Raw genomic sequence first — 22379 nt, forward strand, 5'->3', positions numbered from 1 at the left:
CCATTCCCAATTGTGACATATTTTTCTTATCTTTACAATAAAGAGAAGTTAAAGTGGGGAATTTCAACAATAGCGAATCGAATTTCATATTGAGCAACACTGAATCGCTAAATACGAACGAGGTAAACCCGGAGTTGCATTCAAAGACCAGAAATATTCACAAGAATACAAAATTAGGTTTTCAAGGTGGGTAAAGGGAGCCCATTTAACATGGGTGGTAGTCAAAAAAGCAGAGTGGAGCAAGGCGCCTCGAAATGACAGAGTCGGAGAAGCAGGCTACACAGGAATTCAATCGAAAGATAAAGCGGTGGGCAAGAGACGTTCAGACACAAGAGGATACCAAAGAAAGGCATCGGAGTACATGTAGGGCGACAGAGATTAAGACACACAAGGATACTAGGGAGAGACACAGGAGGAATGCTATTTTTAAATTTATTTTATTACTGGTCTCCGACAGGTAGGTCTAGCTAGCAATATAGTCAAACTCAGTTATTGAGCTTCTGTGAAAAGCTCAACTCTCCCCCAGGGAGACAAACAGAGCACAGTGAAATCCTCAGCTTCCATGGGGGTTACGTTCTAAAGAAACGATGCAAAAGTCAAAGGTGTAATTGTAGATAGATAGATAGACAGATAGATACTTTATTAATCCCAAGGGGAAATACGCTAAACCAATGGGAAATAGGGGGTTAGGTTCCTGTGACCACTAAAAACTCAAATCTTTCTGTAAATTTCTGCGTACAATTCTTATTAATATGCACTTTTAATGACACAGTAACTCAGTGCTTATCGAAGCTCATTTGGAGCCACAGGCACGGTTGATGGACATCTCCCCTTGTTATCCATAGCAGGTAGTCCGTATTATTAGACCTAGACAACGTGCTTTGGGGGTCCGTGTCAGTGTTTGGAGCATGCGCCCTTTCAGTAGCACATAAGGTACCCCTATACATGTATAGATTACATAATATATATATATACACACACACACTTTCATAAACAGTGCCCACTTAGCCTCATCAGACTTTGACCACCTCCCCTTGAGTTTACATTCATTAGCAAAGCCCACTCATCATCAACATACTGCAGTTTGACGGGAGGGCACACGCCTTCAAAGAGACTTACAGGACCCCACTCTGTACGTATCGCCAGCATTATTATCAAACTTCTATGAACCCCACCCATCCAGTGTTCAGAGTGTGGACCCCTTAACTTTCATAAATGATGATAGCTGCCATCCACTCTTTATCACCATAGTTTAATAAGAGTGCACACGACTGCAGAAACACTAGTGGTGCCCCCTTTCCTGAGCGCGTGACCCTTCAATAGCGGACTTTAAGAAGTGTGTGCATGCTTTTACTTTTATAAATGGCACCCACTCAGTATCAGACTTTGCTGACTTCCCTGCAGATTTACTTTCATTAACAGAGCCCCTCATCATCATCATCATCATTTGACTGGAATAAGCACACCTTCAGGAACACTAACAGTGTCACTTTGTCTACATACTGCCTCCATTATTATCATACTTTTACGAAACCCTCACCTTCACAAATGGCGCCCCTCAGATGGCATCGCCCAAGGTGGCTGGCTGTGTCGCCTAATGGATTGACCAGCTCTGCTGTAACCATGAAATAAATAAAATGCAGCGGACACAATACAATTGGTAACAAGCACAACGTTTTTTTTCTCGATAGTCAAGAATTGTGTAAGCTTTTATGCCAACATCTATTTGCGGGTGTCTGAAGACGGTTAGAGCATTGAGGTCTCACTATCATCTCCGACACTCTGACCTCCAGGGCTGGCGGATGGCATTGGAGATTGTAAAGGACGCACCGGTTTGAAATAATACATCGGTGATGTGCGCCACTGGCAGTCCTTAAGGGTCCTGGCCTATGAGAACATAGCAGAGGCGAGTTGACGTTTAACCTCGAGGATCGACGAGGAGATCAGCAGCCTTGATGTCTACACCTTCATTTTCACACTAAGCCGCACGTTTTAGGGGCATAACTGCAAGACAAAACAAATGCACGGGGAGCACTTTATTCTACAACAGTAGGGTGATCAAGCACCTTGTAGGATACCAGCTGCTCCCAAGATTCATTGCTGCAGAGTCACAAAGCCCCCAGTGTACGAAAAACCACAAATCAGTCACAAATGAAATCTCGTCAACTCTTCCAAGTGGTAAAAACGCACGAATATGGAGGACTGACTGTACTTCTCTCTCTCTTTCCATCCCTTCCACTGTCCACTTCTATCCTGCCAACTTCTTATTCATGGCTGTGCTCTACCAAGAAGATACAAATGGCTCAGTTATGACTCCCCCGACTTGGTGAAGACCACTGCTGCAGAGCCTGAATCAGGTAAGCCTGGTGCTCTAACACAACCTCAAGCACTGGGTCCTAATCACCCGCGCACCCGCCCGCCCCTCAGTGGTCTTTAAATTGCAGTTTCAAGGACTGTAAGATGTTGACTACCAGACCACGGTGACCACACAATAGCTGCCAGCTTGACATGAATGTCAACGACTTTTTGGTCAACTCTGTGCATGCGGGTCTAGCATCTTTTTAATAAACTGTCCAATGGGGAACTTAATAAAGCAGCAGTGCATTTCAGGTCAGATACCTCACTGCAGATTGAAGCGGGGTACCACCATCGAGAGAGACGTGAAGAGAGCAAACCAAATGAACAACTTCTTTAACAGGTTTGACCACCCTAACCCACTCTCACTCTCACCTCGGAGTATTGCACCCTCCACATATCCTTCTGCTGATACCAGCATAGGAAAGGCATCCCCACCTATCATTACAACAGCGCAAGTGAGCAGAGAGCTGAGGAGACTTCGTGCCAGCAAAGCAGCGGGTCCAGATGGAGTATCGCCACGACTGCTGAAGGTCTGTGCATCGGAGCTGGAGGGTCCTCTACAGCGCATCTTCAACCTGAGCCTGGAACAGGGGAGAGTCCCGAGGCTTTGGAAAACATCTTGTATCACCCCAGTCCCAAAGGTATCACGTCCTAGTGAGCTGAATGACTTTCGGCCTGTTGCTCTGACATCACATGTGATGAAGACCATGGAGAGACTGCTGCTTCACCACCTTAGGCCACAGGTTCAACACGCCCTTGACCCTCTGCAGTTTGCATATCAGGAGAAGGTGGGAGCGGAGGATGCCATCATCTATATGCTACACCGATCCCTCTCTCACTTGGACAGAGGCAGTGGTGCTGTAAGAATTATGTTTCTAGACTTCTCTAGCGCCTTCAACACAATCCAACCTCTGCTCCTTAGGGACAAGCTGACAGAAATGGGAGTAGATCCATACCTAGTGGCATGGATCGTGGACTATCTTAAAGACAGACCTCAGTATGTGCGTCTTGGGAACTGCAGGTCTGACATTGTGGTCAGCAACACAGGAGCGCCACAGGGGACTGTACTTTCTCCGGTCCTGTTCAGCCTATATACATCGGACTTCCAATACAACTCGGAGTCCTGCCACGTGCAAAAGTTCACTGATGACACTGCTATCGTGGGCTGCATCAGGAATGGGCTGGAGGAGGAGTACAGGGACCTAATCAATGACTTTGTTAAATGGTGTGACTCAAAACACCTACAACTGAACACCAGCAAAACCAAAGAGCTGGTGGTGGATTTTAGGAGGCCCAGACCCCTCATAGACCCAGTGATCATCAGAGGTGACTGTGTGCAGATGGTGCAGACCTATAAATACCTGGGAGTGCAGCTGGATGATAAATTAGACTGGACTGCCAATACTGATGCGCTGTGTAAGAGAGGACACAGCCGGTTATACTACCTTAGAAGGCTGGCATCCTTCAACATCTGCAATAAGATGCTGCAGATGTTCTATCAGACAGTTGTGGCGAGCGCCATCTTCTACACGGTGGTGTGCTGGGGAGGCAGCATTAAGAGGAAAGACGCCTCACGCCTGGACAAACTGGTGAGGAAGGCAGGCTCTATTGTTGGCATGGAGCTGGACAGTTTAACATCTGTGGCAGAGCGACGGGCGCTGAGCAGGCTCCTATCAATTATGGAGAATCCACTGCATCCACTAAATAGTATCATCTCCAGACAGAAGAGCAGCTTCAGCGACAGACTGCTGTCACTGTCCTGCTCCACTGACAGATTGAGGAGATCGTTCCTCCCCCAAACTATGCGACTCTTTAATTCCATCCGGGGGGGTAAACGTTAACATTTAACATTATACATAGTTATTGTCTGTTTTTCACCTGCATTATTATCATTCTTTAATTTAATATTATTTATTGTATCAGTATGCTGCTGCTGAAGAATGTGAATTTCCCATTGGGATTAATAAAGTATCTATCTATCAAAGCCTGGCATGCGACTTACCTGGCTGTCCACCTTGAGTATGTGAAAGGCTATTCTCTTGGGGTCGCTCTCAGAAAACAGTTCTTTAAGTTGTTTAATCACGCCGGGGTCCAGTGGCTTGTTGTTTTCAGGCAGGATGAGCGAAGAGAAGGTAGAAAGCTGAAATGAGGATGTGGTTTCTGCCTGGGGCCTCGTAAAAGGCGGGTCCTGATCCGACACATCTGGAGGGTCTTCCTCCACAATGCACGATTCCTCCCGATGGGAGTCCAGAAGAGGCGGTGAAATGGAGTCCAGGATGTTGTAACTGGTACCGGTCATGCGAATCCGACTCTTCCAGCGCTCCTCCACTCGCAGACGATCCACGTGGCTCTGAGGTGGAGGAGGTGCATGGGGGACGAATTCCGAGTAGTGACTGGTAGGGTCCTCGTTGCTGTCAGGAGGCTGCTGGGGGTCTACCGGAGGGTAGCTGAAGATGACGGAGGGGATGCGTAGAGGCTTGGGGGGTGCACGTGAATGCAGCTGCCCATCTGAGCCCCTCAAGGCCGAGCCACCCTCAGGCTGCAAGGCCACGGTACGTAGGGAATTGGGGCTGAGCAGCGGGTCACTGCCGGTCCGATACACTGGCGCCAGGTGCTGCTGCTCTCGATCTGCAGTTTTAGGCTGGGACGCGGTGATGCCTGCATATAAAGAAAAAAAGTTTATGTGCTGTGCACGGGGTGCCATATAAAACAAACTCTCAAATTACACCCACAGAAAACCAAGCAACAGACCTGCCTCTCTAGCAGTTGGGGCTGGCATGAAATACCCACCTCAACAAAATGGCTGACATCTTGGCAAAGGCACCATCACCCACCCCCCCAAAAAAGAACACACACACAGTCTTGGGCACACATGCAGACATTTGTTTTTCACAAAAAGTAATAGATTCATATTTTACTGTTGATTTTTAAATAGATTAACTCTTTTAAAAATGAATGGGAAGAGGAATATCACAAGACAGAGGCAACCATTCCCTTTTTTCCTTAGAACTCTGACAAGTTACTTACTAGAAATTTGAATTCACATGGAGTTATATTCAACAGCTGCCTGACAGGGCTTGTCCAACACTCCACTGGCAACTGTTGAATTATAACTGACCAGAGACCATAAAATTCCCCAGTATGAGACTCTGCTCCCTCACCTTAGATTACACAGGCCTGCCCAGGACTCCACCCCTACACCTCAGCCTGTGTAGGCTTGTCCATCTCAAGTCTCCGCCCCTTCACCTTAGCATGTACAAGCCAGCGCAGTCTGAGACTCCGCCCCTTCCTTGACCCTAGCCCAGGGTTGGGCAAATTCATTCCTGGAGGGCCGCAGTGGCTGCAGGTTTTTGTTCCAACCCAATTGCTTAATAAGAAGCACTTATTGCTCTAGAAACACTTCTGCTTCATTTTAGTTATCTCCCTCGTTAAGATTATGAACCCTTATTGCTTATTTAAGTCTTAAACAGCTGCATTCTTGGTTTTTAATTGCTCCTTATTAGCAATAAGATGCAAATGACAAAAGAAACCAGCAGTTATCCATTTTGCTTGTTACCCTTTACACCTGTGTGTATTTATCGTGCACTATTTGGTTTAATTAAATACTTGGAAGGAAAGAGAAGAGAAAAAAGTCAAGGATTGAGAATTACCCATCCGTTTTACACTTCAAAGTATTTGGATGATATCCTTAGAATGGAAAAAAAATCTAGGATATGAGAATGACTTGACATAGCAGAGTTAAAGCACTAACAAGCCATGAAATGTAATTATTGGCAAGGATTGTTTTCTAATTAAGCAACTGGGTTGGAACAAAACCCCGCAGCCACTGCGGCCCTCCAGGAATGAATTTGCCCACCCCTGGCCTAACCTGCAAAAGCCTGTCCTGCCCAAGACCCCACCCCTTCACCTCTGCCTGCACAAGCCAGCCCAGTCTGAGACTCCACCCCTTCACCTTAGCATGTACAAACTAGCCCAGTCTGAGACTCCACCCTGCAAAAGCCTGCCCCGCCCAAGACCCCGCCCCTTCACCTCAGCCTGCACAGGCTTGCCTATCCCAAGTCTCCACCCCTTCACCTTAGCATGCACAAGCCAGCCCAATCTGAGACTCCACCCCTTCACCCTAGCCTGCAAAAGCCTGTCCTGCCCAAGACCCCACCCCTTCACCTCAGCCTGCACAAGCCAGCCTAGTCTGAGACTCCACCCCTTCACCTTAGCATGTACAAACTAGCCCAGTCTGAGACTCCACTCTGCTTTAGCCTGCAAAAGCCTGCCCCGCCCAAGACCCCACCCCTTCACCTCAGCCTGCACAGGCTTGCCTATCCCAAGTCTCCACCCCTTCACCTTAGCATGCACAAGCCAGCCCAGTCTGAGACTCCACCCCTTCACCCTAGCCTGCAAAAGCCTGCCCTGCCCAAGACCCCACCCCTTCACCTCAGCCTGCACAAGCCAGCCTAGTCTGAGACTCCACCCCTTCACCTTAGCATGTACAAACTAGCCCAGTCTGAGACTCCACCCTGCTTTAGCCTGCAAAAGCCTGCCCCGCCCAAGACCCCACCCCTTCACCTCAGCCTGCACAAGCCAGCCCAGTCTGAGACTCCACCCCTTCACCTTAGCATGTACAAACTAGCCCAGTCTGAGACTCCACCCTGCTTTAGCCTGCCCCGCCCAAGACCCCGCCCCTTCACCTCAGCCTGCACAGGCTTGCCTATCCCAAGTCTCCACCCCTTCACCTTAGCATGCACAAGCCAGCCCAGTCTGAGACTCCACCCCTTCACCCTAGCCTGCAAAAGCCTGTCCTGCCCAAGACCCCACCCCTTCACCTCAGCCTGCACAAGCCAGCCTAGTCTGAGACTCCACCCCTTCACCTTAGCATGTACAAACTAGCCCAGTCTGAGACTCCACCCTGCTTTAGCCTGCAAAAGCCTGCCCCGCCCAAGACCCCACCCCTTCACCTCAGCCTGCACAAGCCAGCCCAGTCTGAGACTCCACCCCTTCACCTTAGCATGCACAAGCCAGCCCAGTCTGAGACTCCGCCCCTTCCTTCACCCTAGCCTGCAAAAGCCTGTCCTGCCCAAGACCCCACCCCTTCACCTCAGCCTGCACAAGCCAGCCCAGTCTGAGACTCCACACCTTCACCCTAGCCTGCAAAAGCCCATCCCCGCCAAGGACTCCGCCCCTTCAACTCAGCCTGCACAGACTTGCCCATCCTAAGTCCCCGCCCCTTCACCCCAGTCTGCACAGGCTTGCCTGGCCGAGCCTAAGACTCTTCCTCTTCACTTCAGATGTTGGCATTCAGTAAATCCTTCATAACTTCTCAAACAGATTTTTTTTTTTTTTAATTATTTTTGCTTGTACTAAGAATCAAGAAATATAAAATGTACCCGTCACTGTCCATGGCAAAACACAAAATACACATTATCACTCAATCAGAGCTGCTATCTGTACAATTTAGAATTATTTAAAAATTAAGCGTTAAAGCTTTCATCTCCACTCCAATGTCATCTGCGCTTAACACCCATCAGATACCTTCTGATGATGCCTGGGGTCAGTCAGTTTAAATGTTATGAGACCGACGCCTGGCCAGGCTGACCTGGCAACACACCGGGGATCCTCTGACGTCAGCCCTGTTTTAGTCTCAAACAACTGCCAACCTGTGCAGCCTAATTTGTGGCTAAAGCCGAGCCCCCCCCAATGTTTGATAATGTCTTCACTGAATTGTTTCCAAGAAAATCCCACTACACAGAGCATCAAATAATAGCAATAATAATAAAAACAAATTCTACTGCACAGAGCATCAAGACTGGAAGGCACAGAGCGCGGCTCTCACCAGCTCTCAGGTTGCTGTCCGACTGGGCTGACTGTAGAGAGGGTCTTCTGCCTAATGTCTCCAGACTTGCCGGGTGGCTCCCACTCTTTTCTTTGCTCCTGAAACAAGCCAAAAACATCAAGAAAATGAAGAAAATCTGTGACAGTGCTCTCTGTGGAAGGCCCCATACAGTTGTATTTCTATTATTTTTATCTCTACTAAGCAGTATGTATATACTGTACACACACACACACACATTAGATTTAAGACACAAAACGTACTGATTGTCCATTATTTAGTGAATGAATCTTGCTAGAGCCAAACACAACTTATAATTAAACTAGTGAAACATGTGGACCTACGGTCCGCAAATAAAATCCAACTTAAAGATAAGAAGTATTCACAGCTCTTTTAGGTTTTCTGAATGGTTGGGTCACTTTCTTTCAGTTCCTCTAGAAGTTGAAATGTATTTTGGTATTTCTGGTGGCTCATCTTAAGCAAGCAGAACTTTTCTATTTTAGCACCACATTCGATTGTTTTTACCATTAAAAAACAGCAGCTTGACATCAATCGCATTTCAGATGCAACAAACAAACATCAATGTAAGGATATAAAAATATTGCTTTCATACGGTTGGAAGTTCCGACTATTTGACGATCTTCTCAGTTGTCGCCGTACTTTTCGGCCTTTTTCTCTCTCTTCTGTTTTGTATCCTGGACTTTGCCTGTCATGCCTGTGAACCATCGTGTTTGTTTGTCTGCTGCTCTTTTGCTCCATGTTCAAGATTACTTCTTGCTTGTCAATGTACTTCAGCGTCTGGTCCTTCACCTTCTGTGATTTGCTTGACACTCGGCAGATGTCGCTGCTCATGGTTTTTTTTTCCGTCATTATGGAGGTTATCACTTAGATTTTTGATCACTATGCCATAAACACACAACCACAGGCCACTTTGCTATGCTTAATTTACACTTAATGAAGTTTGATGATCAATAAGCACTTACACTTGATTATGGATTCTGAATACTATGCACTTATGTCCTGGGAGATTATCAATGGATGAATTTGCAGGGACTGAAGTTTAATTGCAAAAAAACTTTTCTGGCCACCAGGTTGACACTACCTACTGTATTTTTTTTTTTTTTTAAATTTTTGCAACATATCCGGTTATATTTAGGACTACTTCTTGCTTGTGTATGTTCTTCAGCATCTTGTTGTCTTATTATTTCTCATTCATCAATTAACTGCCTTCTGCAATTTGCTTGGCTCTCAGCAGATGTTTGCCACTTATCTTTTTCTTTCTGCCATTATAGTGGTGATCACTGTACTGTAAACACAATACCACCTGCCACTTTGCCAAAGTTTATTTAGATTTAATAAAGTTGGATTAAACAAAATATTTACATTTGACTATGAATTTTCAATGCTATGTATCACGCCTTGTGGGGATTATCAGCTACTGGGCTTGGAGGGATCATACTTTAATTCAAAAACTTTTCTGGCCACCACTAAAATGGCTACCAAGTTGCTGCTACCTACTTTTTTTATTTTTTTTATTTCTAGAATATATTAAGTCATATTCAGGATTACTTCTTGCTTGTCTGCAGTCTTCAGCATTTCATCATCTTATTTTTTCTCATTCTTCATCCATGAATTGTGTGCTGCAATTTGCCTGGCACTCAGCAGTTGTGGCTGCGCTTTTTCTTTCTTTCTCGCATTATGGTGGTTTTTCAATTACTTTACCTTAAAAACACGAGACTTTACTGGCCACCAGTAAAGTGTCCACCACCTAAATTGTTTTGAATTTCCACAACATTTTAGGTCATAACCTTTTATTTAAGATGAAGATCACGGTTTTAACCCCATCAAGTTGTGAGTAACTGAGTGACAACACAACCACAGCTCTACATTTAATATCTATTGTAAAGGCCCGGAAAAACAGGAGTCACCCACCTGAAAGTTGATGGGGCACCAACTGAGCGAAACCCTCCAAAACGTTGTAACGGTACAAAATCACAGATCAAAGTGTTCAATTCAAAAGCTACCGGGATCGGCTACAGGGTGAAATGTACACCAAAATAGTCTCATTCTTACTAAATAAATGTTTGAATTTAAAAACATATACTTTCCTGGAAAATTGCATTTTTCAATGACCATCAACAAAAGCCAAGTCACTAGGAAAAAGCAGGAATTGATCTACGGCAGGAATGTTGTACTCCAGGCACGTTCAAGAGTAATTGTAAGCCCACAAGCTCCGGTGAACTAAAGGTGACCTCAAACAACAAATGTCACATACAGAGAAGATCTCCGCTAGTCACACAGCACCTCTGATACATTCAATTGACTACCCACACCATAAATCGAGACTCATTGTCTTAATTGTCTGGGTAACACAGCTAGTATAAAATTAGACTCCAACAGAAGACCTTGCTATACCCCACCCAGGCACTAGAGGGCAGCATCGCTCCATTTGTGCAGTGCTTTATGAAAGTTTACCTGAGGAGACTGTCGCTGGTCAGTGCGTTGTCCAGGGAGCTGCCATTGAGGCTCAATCTTTTGTTGGGGTCAGCCACGGGGAGCCGTTCAGGCTGCAGGGCAGGATTCATTTTGGCCAGCCTCTCCTCTTCGATGACCCTCAGGGGGACAGTGCGGTTAACTGGGTTCATGATGACGGCTCCCGACTTCTCAGACACGGGCTTGCGATTACCCACGTGGAAGCGTACCAGGGCAGGGACATTGTCAAACTGGTCCTGCTCAAACTGGAAGAGCATGCGAGTGTAGCCCTGCTTGCGCCTCAGCACAATCCGAATGATGCGGAAGTGAATGGGCTTGCTGTCCCAGAGGCAGGTCAGGACGTAGTCGTCGTGGCTGGTGGTGGAATCCCGGATTAGAAAGTCGCCATCTTGTTTCAGGAGTGCTTCTGCTGCCTGCGGGTGACCAAAGATGCAGAATTGTGAAAATTCGGTGGAGTCTGCCAACACACCCGACGCCAACAGCAACACAAATCAAGAAGAAAGGAACAGAAAACAACAGCGGGCAGATTTACAAAACAACAAAACAAGAGGCCCAAAATGTGCACAGACAACTTTCCATACAAAACTCGAGATTTAGAAAAGACGACCTGACAGAGGAGCTCGCACACATACGGCAAATGTGACCCACGCATAACGGAGAAACTGGAAAACGAGGACACCCTTGATCAAGTAGGGAGATGCAGTCAAACTAGCGAAATGACAACTCACACGCATAACAACTCACGTCACCGAGCCGTCGTTATTATGTGCGTTGACCTGACAAACATGACACCTCAAAAGCGATGAATACGATGCACGGACTGTAATTCAGATCCCCTTTTAGAGGGCCAACGCTGCGTATTTGCACTGAAGAACTTTTGCGGTTATTCGTCAGTGTTGACTACCTGTAGTCTCTTCTCGGATTACTGGCAGACAGAGTCAGGAATCTCTCAGCCAAGCTTCACTCCATTAACCGAACGGTGGGGCGGTACATTCGGTTTTCATATGGTGTGAGTGTACACACACACACACAAAACACAGCACATTTTTGCCAACATTTGCAGCCGTGTCTGGCTCTCCTAATGCAGTGGTGGACCGTGCATTTCACACCGAGGCCTTCAGTAGTGCTCCGTCTGAATCAACCCACCCCTCAAAAACTAATTTATGGTTATAAAAACCATCTTAATATGCAGAAATACAGCATAAAGAGCCGTTGCATCGCAGATAGATAACTCCTGTAGCCACAATAAATGCCTTTATTGAATAGACAAACCAGGGGTGAACAAGTTCCTTTCTACTGTAGCTACAGCCCGCGACACACATGAAAAACATCAATAATAACTCAAACTTGCAATATTATTTAGGAAAATCGCAACATTTTACTCACCAAAAATTTGGATTATTTGTAAACAAAATCCATCCTCCTCTCTTTCCTCAAAAACAGTTCAATTACTCTGTCGTACAGATTATCCGTGCACTTCAGTTCCATCACGAAGTCCCTTTCTATCGCCATCGAAGCTAATGCTGAAAGTCAAACCTGCCCTGTCGTATTTCTGGCATAAGTTTTAATTTGCATTAGGGCTGAAAATGTCCGCTCGACAGAAGCAGTGGACACGGGAATGCTCACCGCCAAACATACCAATGTGTACAGCTGCCCCATGATGCTCTCATCCAGATTTTTATATTACACCATCCTATCCAATCAATGGGTCTGAATACGGTGACGTTGCCGTACGCCTGCTAGAGGGCCCTAGTGAAACCAACTCAAAATCTGATTGGTTGAAGCAACAGTTTAATCGACATTTATTTTGTGTTACAGGGCCTGCAGAACGGATTGTGAAGGCCTCCTGGCAGACTTCTTTGACTTTGACCCTGCCTGGCCACAAATGATGGCTGAAATGTGATTGGTTAAATGCTTTAATACGAAAATAAATGTCTGGAAGCAGCACAGCCATCGGAAAAGCTATGAAAGGAAGCGGACAGACTATTTGGAATTATTTAATAAGTATTCATGGACAAAATATAATTAACATCAGTTTGTGATTCAGATATTTTTTTAGGCCAGCAGAGAAGGCCTTGAAGGCCATGACGGCCCGCCACTGTCCTAATGTAAGTGGAGCACTTGACCGCACTTGTATTCCAATGAAGGCACCTAGCGAGAATGAAGCTGCTTTTGTTAACCGTGAGCAGTGACAGTCCATTAACACACAAGTCATCTGTGATGCCAAGATGAGACAGACAAACACTGTGTCTCGATGGCCTGGGTCACCCCGTGATTCTTTTGAGGTATACAGTAATCCCTCCTCCATCGCGGGGGTTGCGTTCCAGAGCCACCCGCGAAATAAGAAAATCCGCGAAGTAGAAACCATATGTTTATATGGTTATTTTTATATTGTCATGCTTGGGTCACAGATTTGCGCAGAAACACAGGAGGTTGTAGAGAGACAGGAACGTTATTCAAACACTGCAAACAAACATTTGTCTCTTTTTCGAAAGTTTAAACTGTGCTCCATGACAAGACAGAGATGACAGTTCAGTCTCACAATTAAAAGAATGCAAACATATCTTCCTCTTCAAAGGAGCAAACAAATCAATAGGGCTGTTTGGCTTTTAAGTATGCGAAGCACCGCGGCACAAAGCTGTTGAAGGCGGCAGCTCACACCCCCTCCGTCAGGAGCAGGAAGAGAGAGAGAGAGAGAGATAGACAGAGAAAAACAAACAATCAAAAATCAATACGTGCCCTTCGAGCTTTTAAGTATGCGAAGCACCGTGCAGCATGTCGTTTCAGGAAGCAGCTGCACAAAAGGTAGCAACGTGAAGATAATCTTTCAGCATTTTTAGACAAGCGTCCGTATCGTCTAGGTGTGCGAACAGCCCCCCTGCTCAATCCCCCTACGTCAGGATCAGAGAAAGTCAGCGCAAGAGACAGAGAAAAGTAAGCTGGGTAGCTTCTCAGCCATCTGCCAATAGCGTCCCTTGTATGAAATCAACTGGGCAAACCAACTGAGGAAGCATGTACCAGAAATTAAAAGACCTATTGTCCTCAGAAAGCCGCGAAGCAGCGAAAAATCCGCGATATATATTTAAATATGCTTACATATAAAATCCGCGATGGATTGAAGCCGCGAAAGGCGAAGCGCGATATAGTGAGGGATTACTGTAGTAGCTTTAGCAGATGCGCTGGTGCTGTACGTGGTGAATGGCTTGTTGGTGAGGTAACTGGCTGGACGTTCAGCGTTTCATGTGGCCTGTGCTATTCATTGTAACAGCATTCACCTCACTTCACGTGCCATGTGATAGCAGACTTTCATCAGCCAATGAAGGTCTGCAGCTCTGGGATTGCTGTATTGCTGCCATGTTTATTTCTATTAGTTTATATCTGCAGACACCTTGTACAAGGTGATTGAATCACACGTGGTCTGCATTTGAGTTTTGATCTCCGAGATGAAAACCGGAAATATATTTTTCCAGCCTGTTGGGATCAGGCTATGCTGCACCAGAGCCCAGTTTCAGAAGTGAAGATAAAAGCTTTACCTGCATGCTGAAACGACTTCAATTCTATTTATCGACTTTTGCCTCGCCGCTAATGTCCACCCTGTACATTTTGCCATTTCTGGTGGTCTGCTGATATATACTTCACTCTGTTGATCCCTGCACTAAAATCTACGGCTCTGGCATACACAAGCGGGGTGAAGGAACTCACCTCTGGCCGGATCCTCCCGTGGTACCAAGCATGGCTACGAAGGTCATCCTGGCTCAGCTTCAACTCCTCTTCCAGTTCTTTTTTCAGCTGGTTCTTCCGTGCCTCCATGTTGCGCCCCTCTGCCGACACCTAGAAGACATCAACCTCTGCATTAACCAGCTGGATTTAGAAGGTCTGGGACTAAAGAAGGGGCCTTCCTGGGAAGTGCCCGTTTTCATTGGCCCAGGCTTGAACCCAACCGAACATCTCAGGAGAGACCTGAAAAGAGCTGCCCACCGACAGTCTCCATCTCACCAGACAGACTTTGAGAGGATCTGCAGAGAAGAAGGGCAGGAAACGCTCAATTCCAGGGAGGTGAAGCTTGTTGTGTCAAACCCAAGAGGACTCCAGGGTGGAATCTGCTAAAGGAGCTTCAAATGAGACAGGTGTGTGTCAATCCGAAATCGGCCCAGTCAACTGAACTGGCCACAGGTGGAATCCACACAAGGTGGTGAAACATCTCAGCAATGACAAATAGGATGGGGGGCACCTCAGCCAAATTTCAAGTGTCAAACCAGACGGTCTGAACACTTGTGTTAATGTTTCTGTTTTTTAATTTTAAATACATTTGCAATCATTTCTAGAATCCTGTTTTGGCTTCATCATTCTGAGTGTTGCTTGATGAAGGAAAAATATGAACCGAAATGATTTTTAAGGATGCAACGCACAAAAATGTATATAAAGTGATAGAGTCTGCGCATTTTTGGAATCCACTGCGGAAGCAGACTTTTCATAAAGCAAGGGCTGGGACCACCACAAAACATATAATGGAGCACCTTAGAGGGGCCAATCCATCCATCCATCCATCTAAGAGAGACAGAGACAGAGAGAGAGGTTGGGACTCTGCACTGAGACAGCGCGTTGACGCACCCACCACACGACGAACCACCTCAGGATCCCAAATTAGGACCCGAGTGTAGTTGTGCAACACCGCAGCACCACACGAGCTTGAATGGAATGGAACAGCGTGAGGTTTGTTACAGCGGCTGGAGTGCCAGTCCTGCCACCATGTCCCAAGTTTTTCCTCTAAGCTGGAGGACCTACTTACAGTTTAATGCCATACCCAGGATGGAGCATTGGCAGGTTAAGGGCCCACCGTAGTGGAATCACTTCTGGCACTTACAAGATTCAAACCGGCACCCTTCCGATTACCAGCCCAGATCCCTCGCTTCAGAGCTACGCCAATCTAACAGCCCACATTTAACTTGGGCTTTTTCTCTAAATTCCACGTAGGGCTCTAATGCAGGCCGTGCCCAAGTCCCACCAGGCACAAGTGAAATCCTCTTTCCACCCATCAGAGCCACACTGCTGCTTTTCACATTTCCATACTTGTTCCTCAGTTCAGTCTGCCATTAGGAAATGCAGTCAAGTCAATTAAGTGGAAATGCGGCCAAGGTCATCGGTGTAGACCAGGGGTCCTCAGTCACGGTCCTGGAGGGCCGCCGTGGCTGCAGGTTTTCGCTCCAACCCAATTGCTTAATAAGAAGCACTTATTGCTCCAGTTTTATTTTAGTTGTCTCGCTCGATAAGATTTTAAACCCTTATTGTTTATTTTAGTCTTTTTAGAGCTGAGGAGACTTTGTGCCAGCAAAGCAGCAGGTCCAGATGGAGTATCGCCACGACTGCTGAAGGTCTGTGCATCGGAGCTGGGGGGTCCTCTACAGCGCATCTTCAACCTGAGCCTGGAACAGGGGAGAGTCCCGAGGCTTTGGAAAACATCATGCATCACCCCAGTCCCAAAGGTATCACGTCCTAGTGAGCTGAATGAATTCCGGCCTGTTACTCTGACATCACATGTGATGAAGACCATGGAGCGGCTGCTGCTTCATCACCTGAGGCCACAGGTCTGCCATACCCTCGACCCTCTGCAGTTCTCATACCAGGAGAAGGTGGGAGCGGAGGATGCCATCATCTACATGCTACACCGATCCCTCTCTCACATGGACAGAGGCAGTGGTGGTGTAAGAATTATGTTTCTGGACTTCTCTAGCGCCTTCAACACAATCCAACCTCTGCTCCTTAGGGACAAGCTGACAGAGATGGGATTAGATTCATACCTAGTGGCATGGATCGTGGACTATCTTAAAGACAGACCTCAGTATGTGCGTCTTGGGAACTGCACATCTGAAATTGTGGTCAGCAACACAGGAGTGCCACAGGGGACTGTACTTTCTCCGGTCCTGTTCAGCCTATATACATCGGACTTCCAATACAACTCGGAGTCCTGCCACGTGCAAAAGTTCACTGACAACACTGCTATCGTGGGCTGTATCAGGAGTGGGCAGGAGGAGGAGTATAGGGACCTAATCAAAGACTTTGTTAAATGGTGCAACTCAAACCACCTACAACTGAACACCAGCAAAACCAAGGAGCTGGTGGTGGATTTTAGGAGGCCCAGGCCCCTCATGGACCCCGTGATCATCAGAGGTGACTGTGTGCAGATGGTACAGACCTATAAATACCTGGGAGTGCAGCTGGATGAAAAATTAGACTGGACTGCCAATACTGATGCTCTGTGTAAGAAAGGACAGAGCCGGTTATACTTCCTTAGAAGGCTGGCGTCCTTCAACATCTGCAATAAGATGCTGCAGATGTTCTATCAGACGGTTGTGGCGAGCGCCCTCTTCTATGCGGTGGTGTGCTGGGGAGGCAGCATTAAGAAGAAGGACGCCTCACGCCTGGACAAACTGGTAAGGAAGGCAGGCTGTATTGTTGGCATGGAGCTGGACAGTTTGACATCTGTGGCAGAGTGATGGGCGCTCAGCAGGCTCCTATCAATTATGGAGAATCCACTGAATCCACTAAATAGTATCATCTCCAGACAGAAGAGCAGCTTCAGTGACAGACTGCTGTCACCATCCTGCTCCACTGACAGACTGAGGAGATCATTCCTCCACCACACTATGCGACTCTTCAGTTCCACCTGGGGGGTAAAAGTTAACATTATATAAAGTTATTGTCTGTTTTTACCTGTATTGTTATTTCTCTTTAATTTAATATTGTTTTTTGTATCAGTATGCTGCTGCTGGAGTATGTGAATTTCCCCTTGGGATTAATAAAGTATCTATCTATCTATCTAAACAGCTGTAGTCTTGGTTTTTAATGGCTCCTAATTAGCAACAACACGCAAATGACAAAAGAGACCAGCATTTCTCCATTTAGCTTGTTACCATTTACACCTCCGTGTGTATTTATCATTTATCACTATTGAGTTTAATTAAATACTTGGAAAGAAAGTGAAGAGAAAAAAGTGAAGGACTGAGAATCACTTCTCCATTTTAGACTTCAAATTATTTGGGGAGGAAAATCTGGGATATGAGAATGAGCTGACATAGCAGAGTTAAAGCACTGACAAGCCACGAAATGGAATTATTGGCAAGAATTGCTTTCTAATTAAGCAACCGAGTTAGAACAAAAACCTGCAGCCACCGCGGCCTTCCAGGACTGTGATGGAGGACCCCTGGTGTAGACCCTCAGGGGTCTGTTCCTGGATTATTACTTTTTCCGTTTTATTTTAATGACATTGTTTTCCCTTGGGTTAAAACTTTGGAAATTTGCAGAGGACACTGAAATTGGAGGAACCCGCAGACTCCGAGGAGGCAGCAAAACCAACTCCAGAAGACTCAGAGTGGCTTCAGACCTGGACAAACACTTGGGGAAAGTGCAGCTTAATATAGAAAAGGGCAACGCGCTACACGTGGGCAAAAGGAACAGCGATTATACCAGGAGACATTCAAAAAGTTTCCGCACTTTTATATTTTCGTTGGAAACGGTAAAGGCAGAAGGAGTAGTGATTGGTCATGTCTGACAGGGTCATGTGACTAGTTCTGTCTGGCAAGCCGGCTGCCCTTGCAGTTTAGTATAAGAGTTGTCACCCTGTGGTGAAAATGGCTGCAAAACTTATAAAGAGGAACTGCATTCTGTCCTACACTTTTTGTGGACAGAAGGTGTGCCAGGAACACAAATTCATCTCCACGTGTGTACTCAGCATGAGGATCAAGTTCTCTCTCTCTCGTAGTCTATGAGTGGATTGAAAGGTTCGAAAATGGCCGTACTAGTGTGATGGATGCAGAGCGCTCTGAACATCCAGCTACAGCTACGTGATGATGATGATGACGATAATGTGAAAACAGCGGCGCATCAGTGGCTACACACTCAACCAAAAACATTTTTTGCTGATGGCATTAAAAAGTTGGTACGCCGCTGAGAAAATTGCATCGCAAAGGAAGGTGACCATGTAGAAAAGTCATGACATTTGTTTTTGAAATTCTTAATAAGTAAGAGTTATAAAAAAGTGAGGAAACTTTTTGAACGTCCCTCGTAAATACAAGATGGGAGGCACGGAGCTACAGGAAACCACCTCTGAGAAGGTGTAGGGGTTGATGTGGACACATTTTCATCATCAAAGAAATGTGTAGAAGTGATTAAGAAGGCAAATAAAATGTCAGGTCATATCATAAAGACTAATATGTCTATATGTGACGGACACCAGTGCCAGGGATGCCAGCTGGGTGGAAGGACCGAGGGAGAGACCATACTGGAGTCACTATATTCCCTCAAGACACTAGAGGGCAGCCCACCCTGGGTTGTTACAGCATCACGGATTCCCGCGGGGCTTGGTGGTAGTTGTACTTTTTGGAGCAGCTCTCTTGGGCTTTGTGGGCGCTGCAGGCACTGCAGAGTCGTTGGAGGAACCACTTCCACAACACCCTCAAGAAACCCCAAGGGCACTAAAAAAGGAGCCGCCTGACCACCAGTCAGGGAGCCAGAGTCGGAAGGTGGAGGACTAGGCTTGTGAAGAAGACTGGAGGCGAAGAAGAGAGAGAGAAAGAAGAAAGGGCCGTGCGTTATATTATTTGATGCTTTTGTACTGTGTTGAGAAGATGGGAGCAACAGAAAACGCTTCCCCACTTAAATAAAGGTGTGCTGTCTCAGCCTATCTGTGTCGGGGTTTAGGGGAGCATTACAACCCCCTGGTGGTCCATAAATATAAATCGAGGGACGTTACGTGCTTAGACGATATACTAGTGAGGCCACATCTGGAGCCCCATGTACAGTTCTGGTCACCACAATACAAGAGAGACATAGCAGCACTTGAAGCTGTGTGGAGAAGCGCAACCAAGAGGACTTAAGGACATGTCCTACTGTGACGGAAAACTGTTCAGTCTCGAGGAGGGGAGACTGCGTGGGGACCTCATCCAGGCCTTGATAAAGAAGGTTGGGAGCATACGCTGATAGCCCGTTGCTGTGCCCACCAGACGATGAACCACCTGCATTGGGAAAGTAGACCCAGCTGAATTCTTTCTGCTTAATGGTGAATCATACTGGAGGACACCAGTGGAAATTAAAGGGGAGATTATTTAGGACTGAAGCCAGGGAGGACTTCTGTGGCAATCTGGAACTACCAAGTCATAGAGCTGAAGTAGAGACCTTAACAAGCTTTAGGAAGTACCTGGAGGAGATACTGGGACAGCTTAGCGATTAGCTAAACCAACGAGTTGATGGACTGGTCAAATTTCTTGTGGTCACCACAACTCGTAGGACTTCCCTTAAACTACACACTAAAATAACATTTATTGTTCTGCTTAAAATATAAATCAGACAGGACTTCAAAATAGAGAAGCCACCCAGAACCACACCAGGGGGGCTTGAAGAACTAAACAGAGTATAAGATGGAAGGATCCGTGTGGAGCCAATAAATCAGAGGAGATGCTCCCTGGCTGTCTGGGTGAGCTCTGCCAGATAAGGAGAGGGTTTTGGGAACACCGCCCTCTTGTGGGCAGATCTTATAAACCCACCTTTGAATGATTGTCCCACCCATTAAGTTCTTGTCACTTACCGTCAAACGGTGCTGCTGGACACCCACAGCTTCTGGTTTACTGAAAGAGAAGAAATACAAGAAGGTGGTTCACAATATCCTGCCATTCTTCTCACCCCCCACCCATACATTTGTTCCAATGACACACTACAATTGGATTGCGAGGTTTGGACAATGGCTTACTAATAAACTGCTCCGGAACTGATATTTGCTTTTCAGGTTCCCAGTGGAAAGCGACAGTTAGCATTGTAAATATTATCTCAGCTGGGCTTATCTCACCATTATCCGGATTAGGGAGATCTCCTCACTACGGACTTCAAATGGGAAGCAGGTGGCCATGAAGGATCAGTTATATTTACAAATAGATTATTATCATTAAAAAAATGATTCATAAAAAGAGGATTTGTTTGCCACAGAATAATACAGGGTGTCCCACTCGGGAGTACAACTTTAAAAATGCGAATTACTCGCGAACGTGTGAACGTAAAGGCGAGCTTTAAGAACTGAACATACCTGTATTTAGTGGAAAACAAGTCCACATTACAAAAGGTGCTGAAAATGTCCTCCCCCAACGTCCGCGCACAAGGAAACGCGACGCTCCATATTTGAGAATGTCCTCTGCAACATGTCACTGTCGATGGAAACAATTTCACGCTCGATGTTTGCTTTCAGTTGTTCGATGGTCCTGGGTTTGCTTGCATAAACCTTGCCCTTTAAATATCACCATAGAAAAAAATCTGGGGGAGTTAAATCGGGCGATCGAGGTGGCCACAAACCTTTCGAGATCACCCTGTCTCCAAAAAACGATCGGATCTCTTCCATACTGGCATGAGAGGTTGCCCCGTCCTGTTGCCCCGTAGCGGCGCCCGCCTCTTTATGACACAGAATCAATTCTTCATTTTTTTTTTTGGTATAAATATGTTTTATCTAACTGCCTTACTTTAACCTTTCTTATTTCTATTTGTTTGTTTTATTTCATTCTGTCTGTTACTTGTTATTAGATGCAACTGAGAAGGCAAATTTCATGTTTTCCTGTGTGAATATGACTAAATAAAGAAACCTAAACCTAAATAAGGAATATTTTGAACCTTGTTGCATGATGATACATACACGCCATCCATCCATTGTCTCCCGCTTATCCGAGGTCGGTTCGCGGGGGCAGCAGCTTGAGCAGAGATGCCCAGACTTCCCTCTCCCTGGCCACTTCTTCTAGCTCTTCCGGGAGAATCCCAAGGCGTTCCCAGGCCAGTCGAGAGACATAGTCCCTCCAACGTGTCCTGGGTCTTCCCCGGGGCCTCCTCCCGGTTGGACGTGCCTGGAACACCTCACCAGGGAGGCATCCAGGAGGCATCCTGATCAGATGCCCGAGCCACCTCATCTGACTCCTCTCGATGCGGAGGAGCAGCGGCTCTACTCTGAGCCCCTCCCGGATGACTGAGCTTCTCACCCTATCTTTAAGGGAGAGCCCAGACACCCTGCGGAGGAAACTCATTTCAGCCGCTTGTATTCGTGATCTTGTTATTTCGGTCACTATCCATAGCTCATGAACATAGGTGAGGGTAGGAACATAGATCGACTGGTAAACTGAGAGCTTTGCCTTGCGGCTCAGCTCCTTTTTCACCACAACAGACCGATGCAGAGCCCGCATTACTGGGGATGCCGCACCGATCCGCCTGTCGATCTCACGCTCCATTCTTCCCTCACTCGTGAACAAGACCCCGAGATACTTGAACTCCTCCACTTGGGGCAAGATCTCGCTACCAACCCTGAGAGGGCACTCCACCCTTTTCCGGCTGAGGACCATGGTCTTGGATTTGGAAGTGCTGATTCTCATCCCAGTTGCTTCACACTCGGCTGCAAACCGATCCAGAGAGAGCTGAAGATCACGGCCTGATGAAGCAAACAGGACAACATCATCTGCAAAAAGCAATGACCCAATCCTGAGCCCACCAAACCGGACCCCCTCAACGCCTTGGCTGCGCCTAGAAATTCTGTCCATAAAAGTTATGAACAGAATCGGTGACAAAGGGCAGCCCTGGTGGAGTCCAACTCTCACTGGAAACGGGTTCGACTTACTGCCGGCAATGCGGACCAAGCTCTGGCACCGATCGTACAGGGACCGAACAGCTCTTATCAGGGGGTCTG

At 46.5% G+C, this 22379-nt stretch overlaps 1 protein-coding gene and 1 long non-coding RNA gene across 3 annotated transcripts in view; both read right to left on the reverse strand.

Annotated features, from left to right (window-relative positions):
* Positions 1-22379, reverse strand: part of sh2d3a (SH2 domain containing 3A) — a 110651-nt gene that overhangs the window by 24580 nt on the left and 63692 nt on the right. For both annotated transcript variants that reach the window (XM_051920885.1, XM_028822623.2), the window contains 5 exons: positions 20256-20295; positions 14378-14506; positions 10658-11088; positions 8186-8283; positions 4361-5016 (listed from right to left, as the gene is read on the reverse strand). In XM_051920885.1, the coding sequence (XP_051776845.1) occupies positions 4361-5016; positions 8186-8283; positions 10658-11088; positions 14378-14506; positions 20256-20295 (1354 nt within the window). The remainder of the gene's footprint in view (positions 1-4360; positions 5017-8185; positions 8284-10657; positions 11089-14377; positions 14507-20255; positions 20296-22379) is intronic.
* LOC127526196 (uncharacterized) lies at positions 6326-7246 on the reverse strand. The gene is made up of 3 exons (XR_007933827.1): positions 7089-7246; positions 6700-6789; positions 6326-6522 (listed from the first exon to the last, which is right to left on the reverse strand). It is a non-coding gene; the product is annotated as an uncharacterized LOC127526196 (long non-coding RNA).

The sequence above is a fragment of the Erpetoichthys calabaricus genome, chromosome 17 (assembly GCF_900747795.2).
Source record: "Erpetoichthys calabaricus chromosome 17, fErpCal1.3, whole genome shotgun sequence".
Taxonomy (NCBI): Eukaryota; Metazoa; Chordata; class Cladistia; order Polypteriformes; family Polypteridae; genus Erpetoichthys; species Erpetoichthys calabaricus.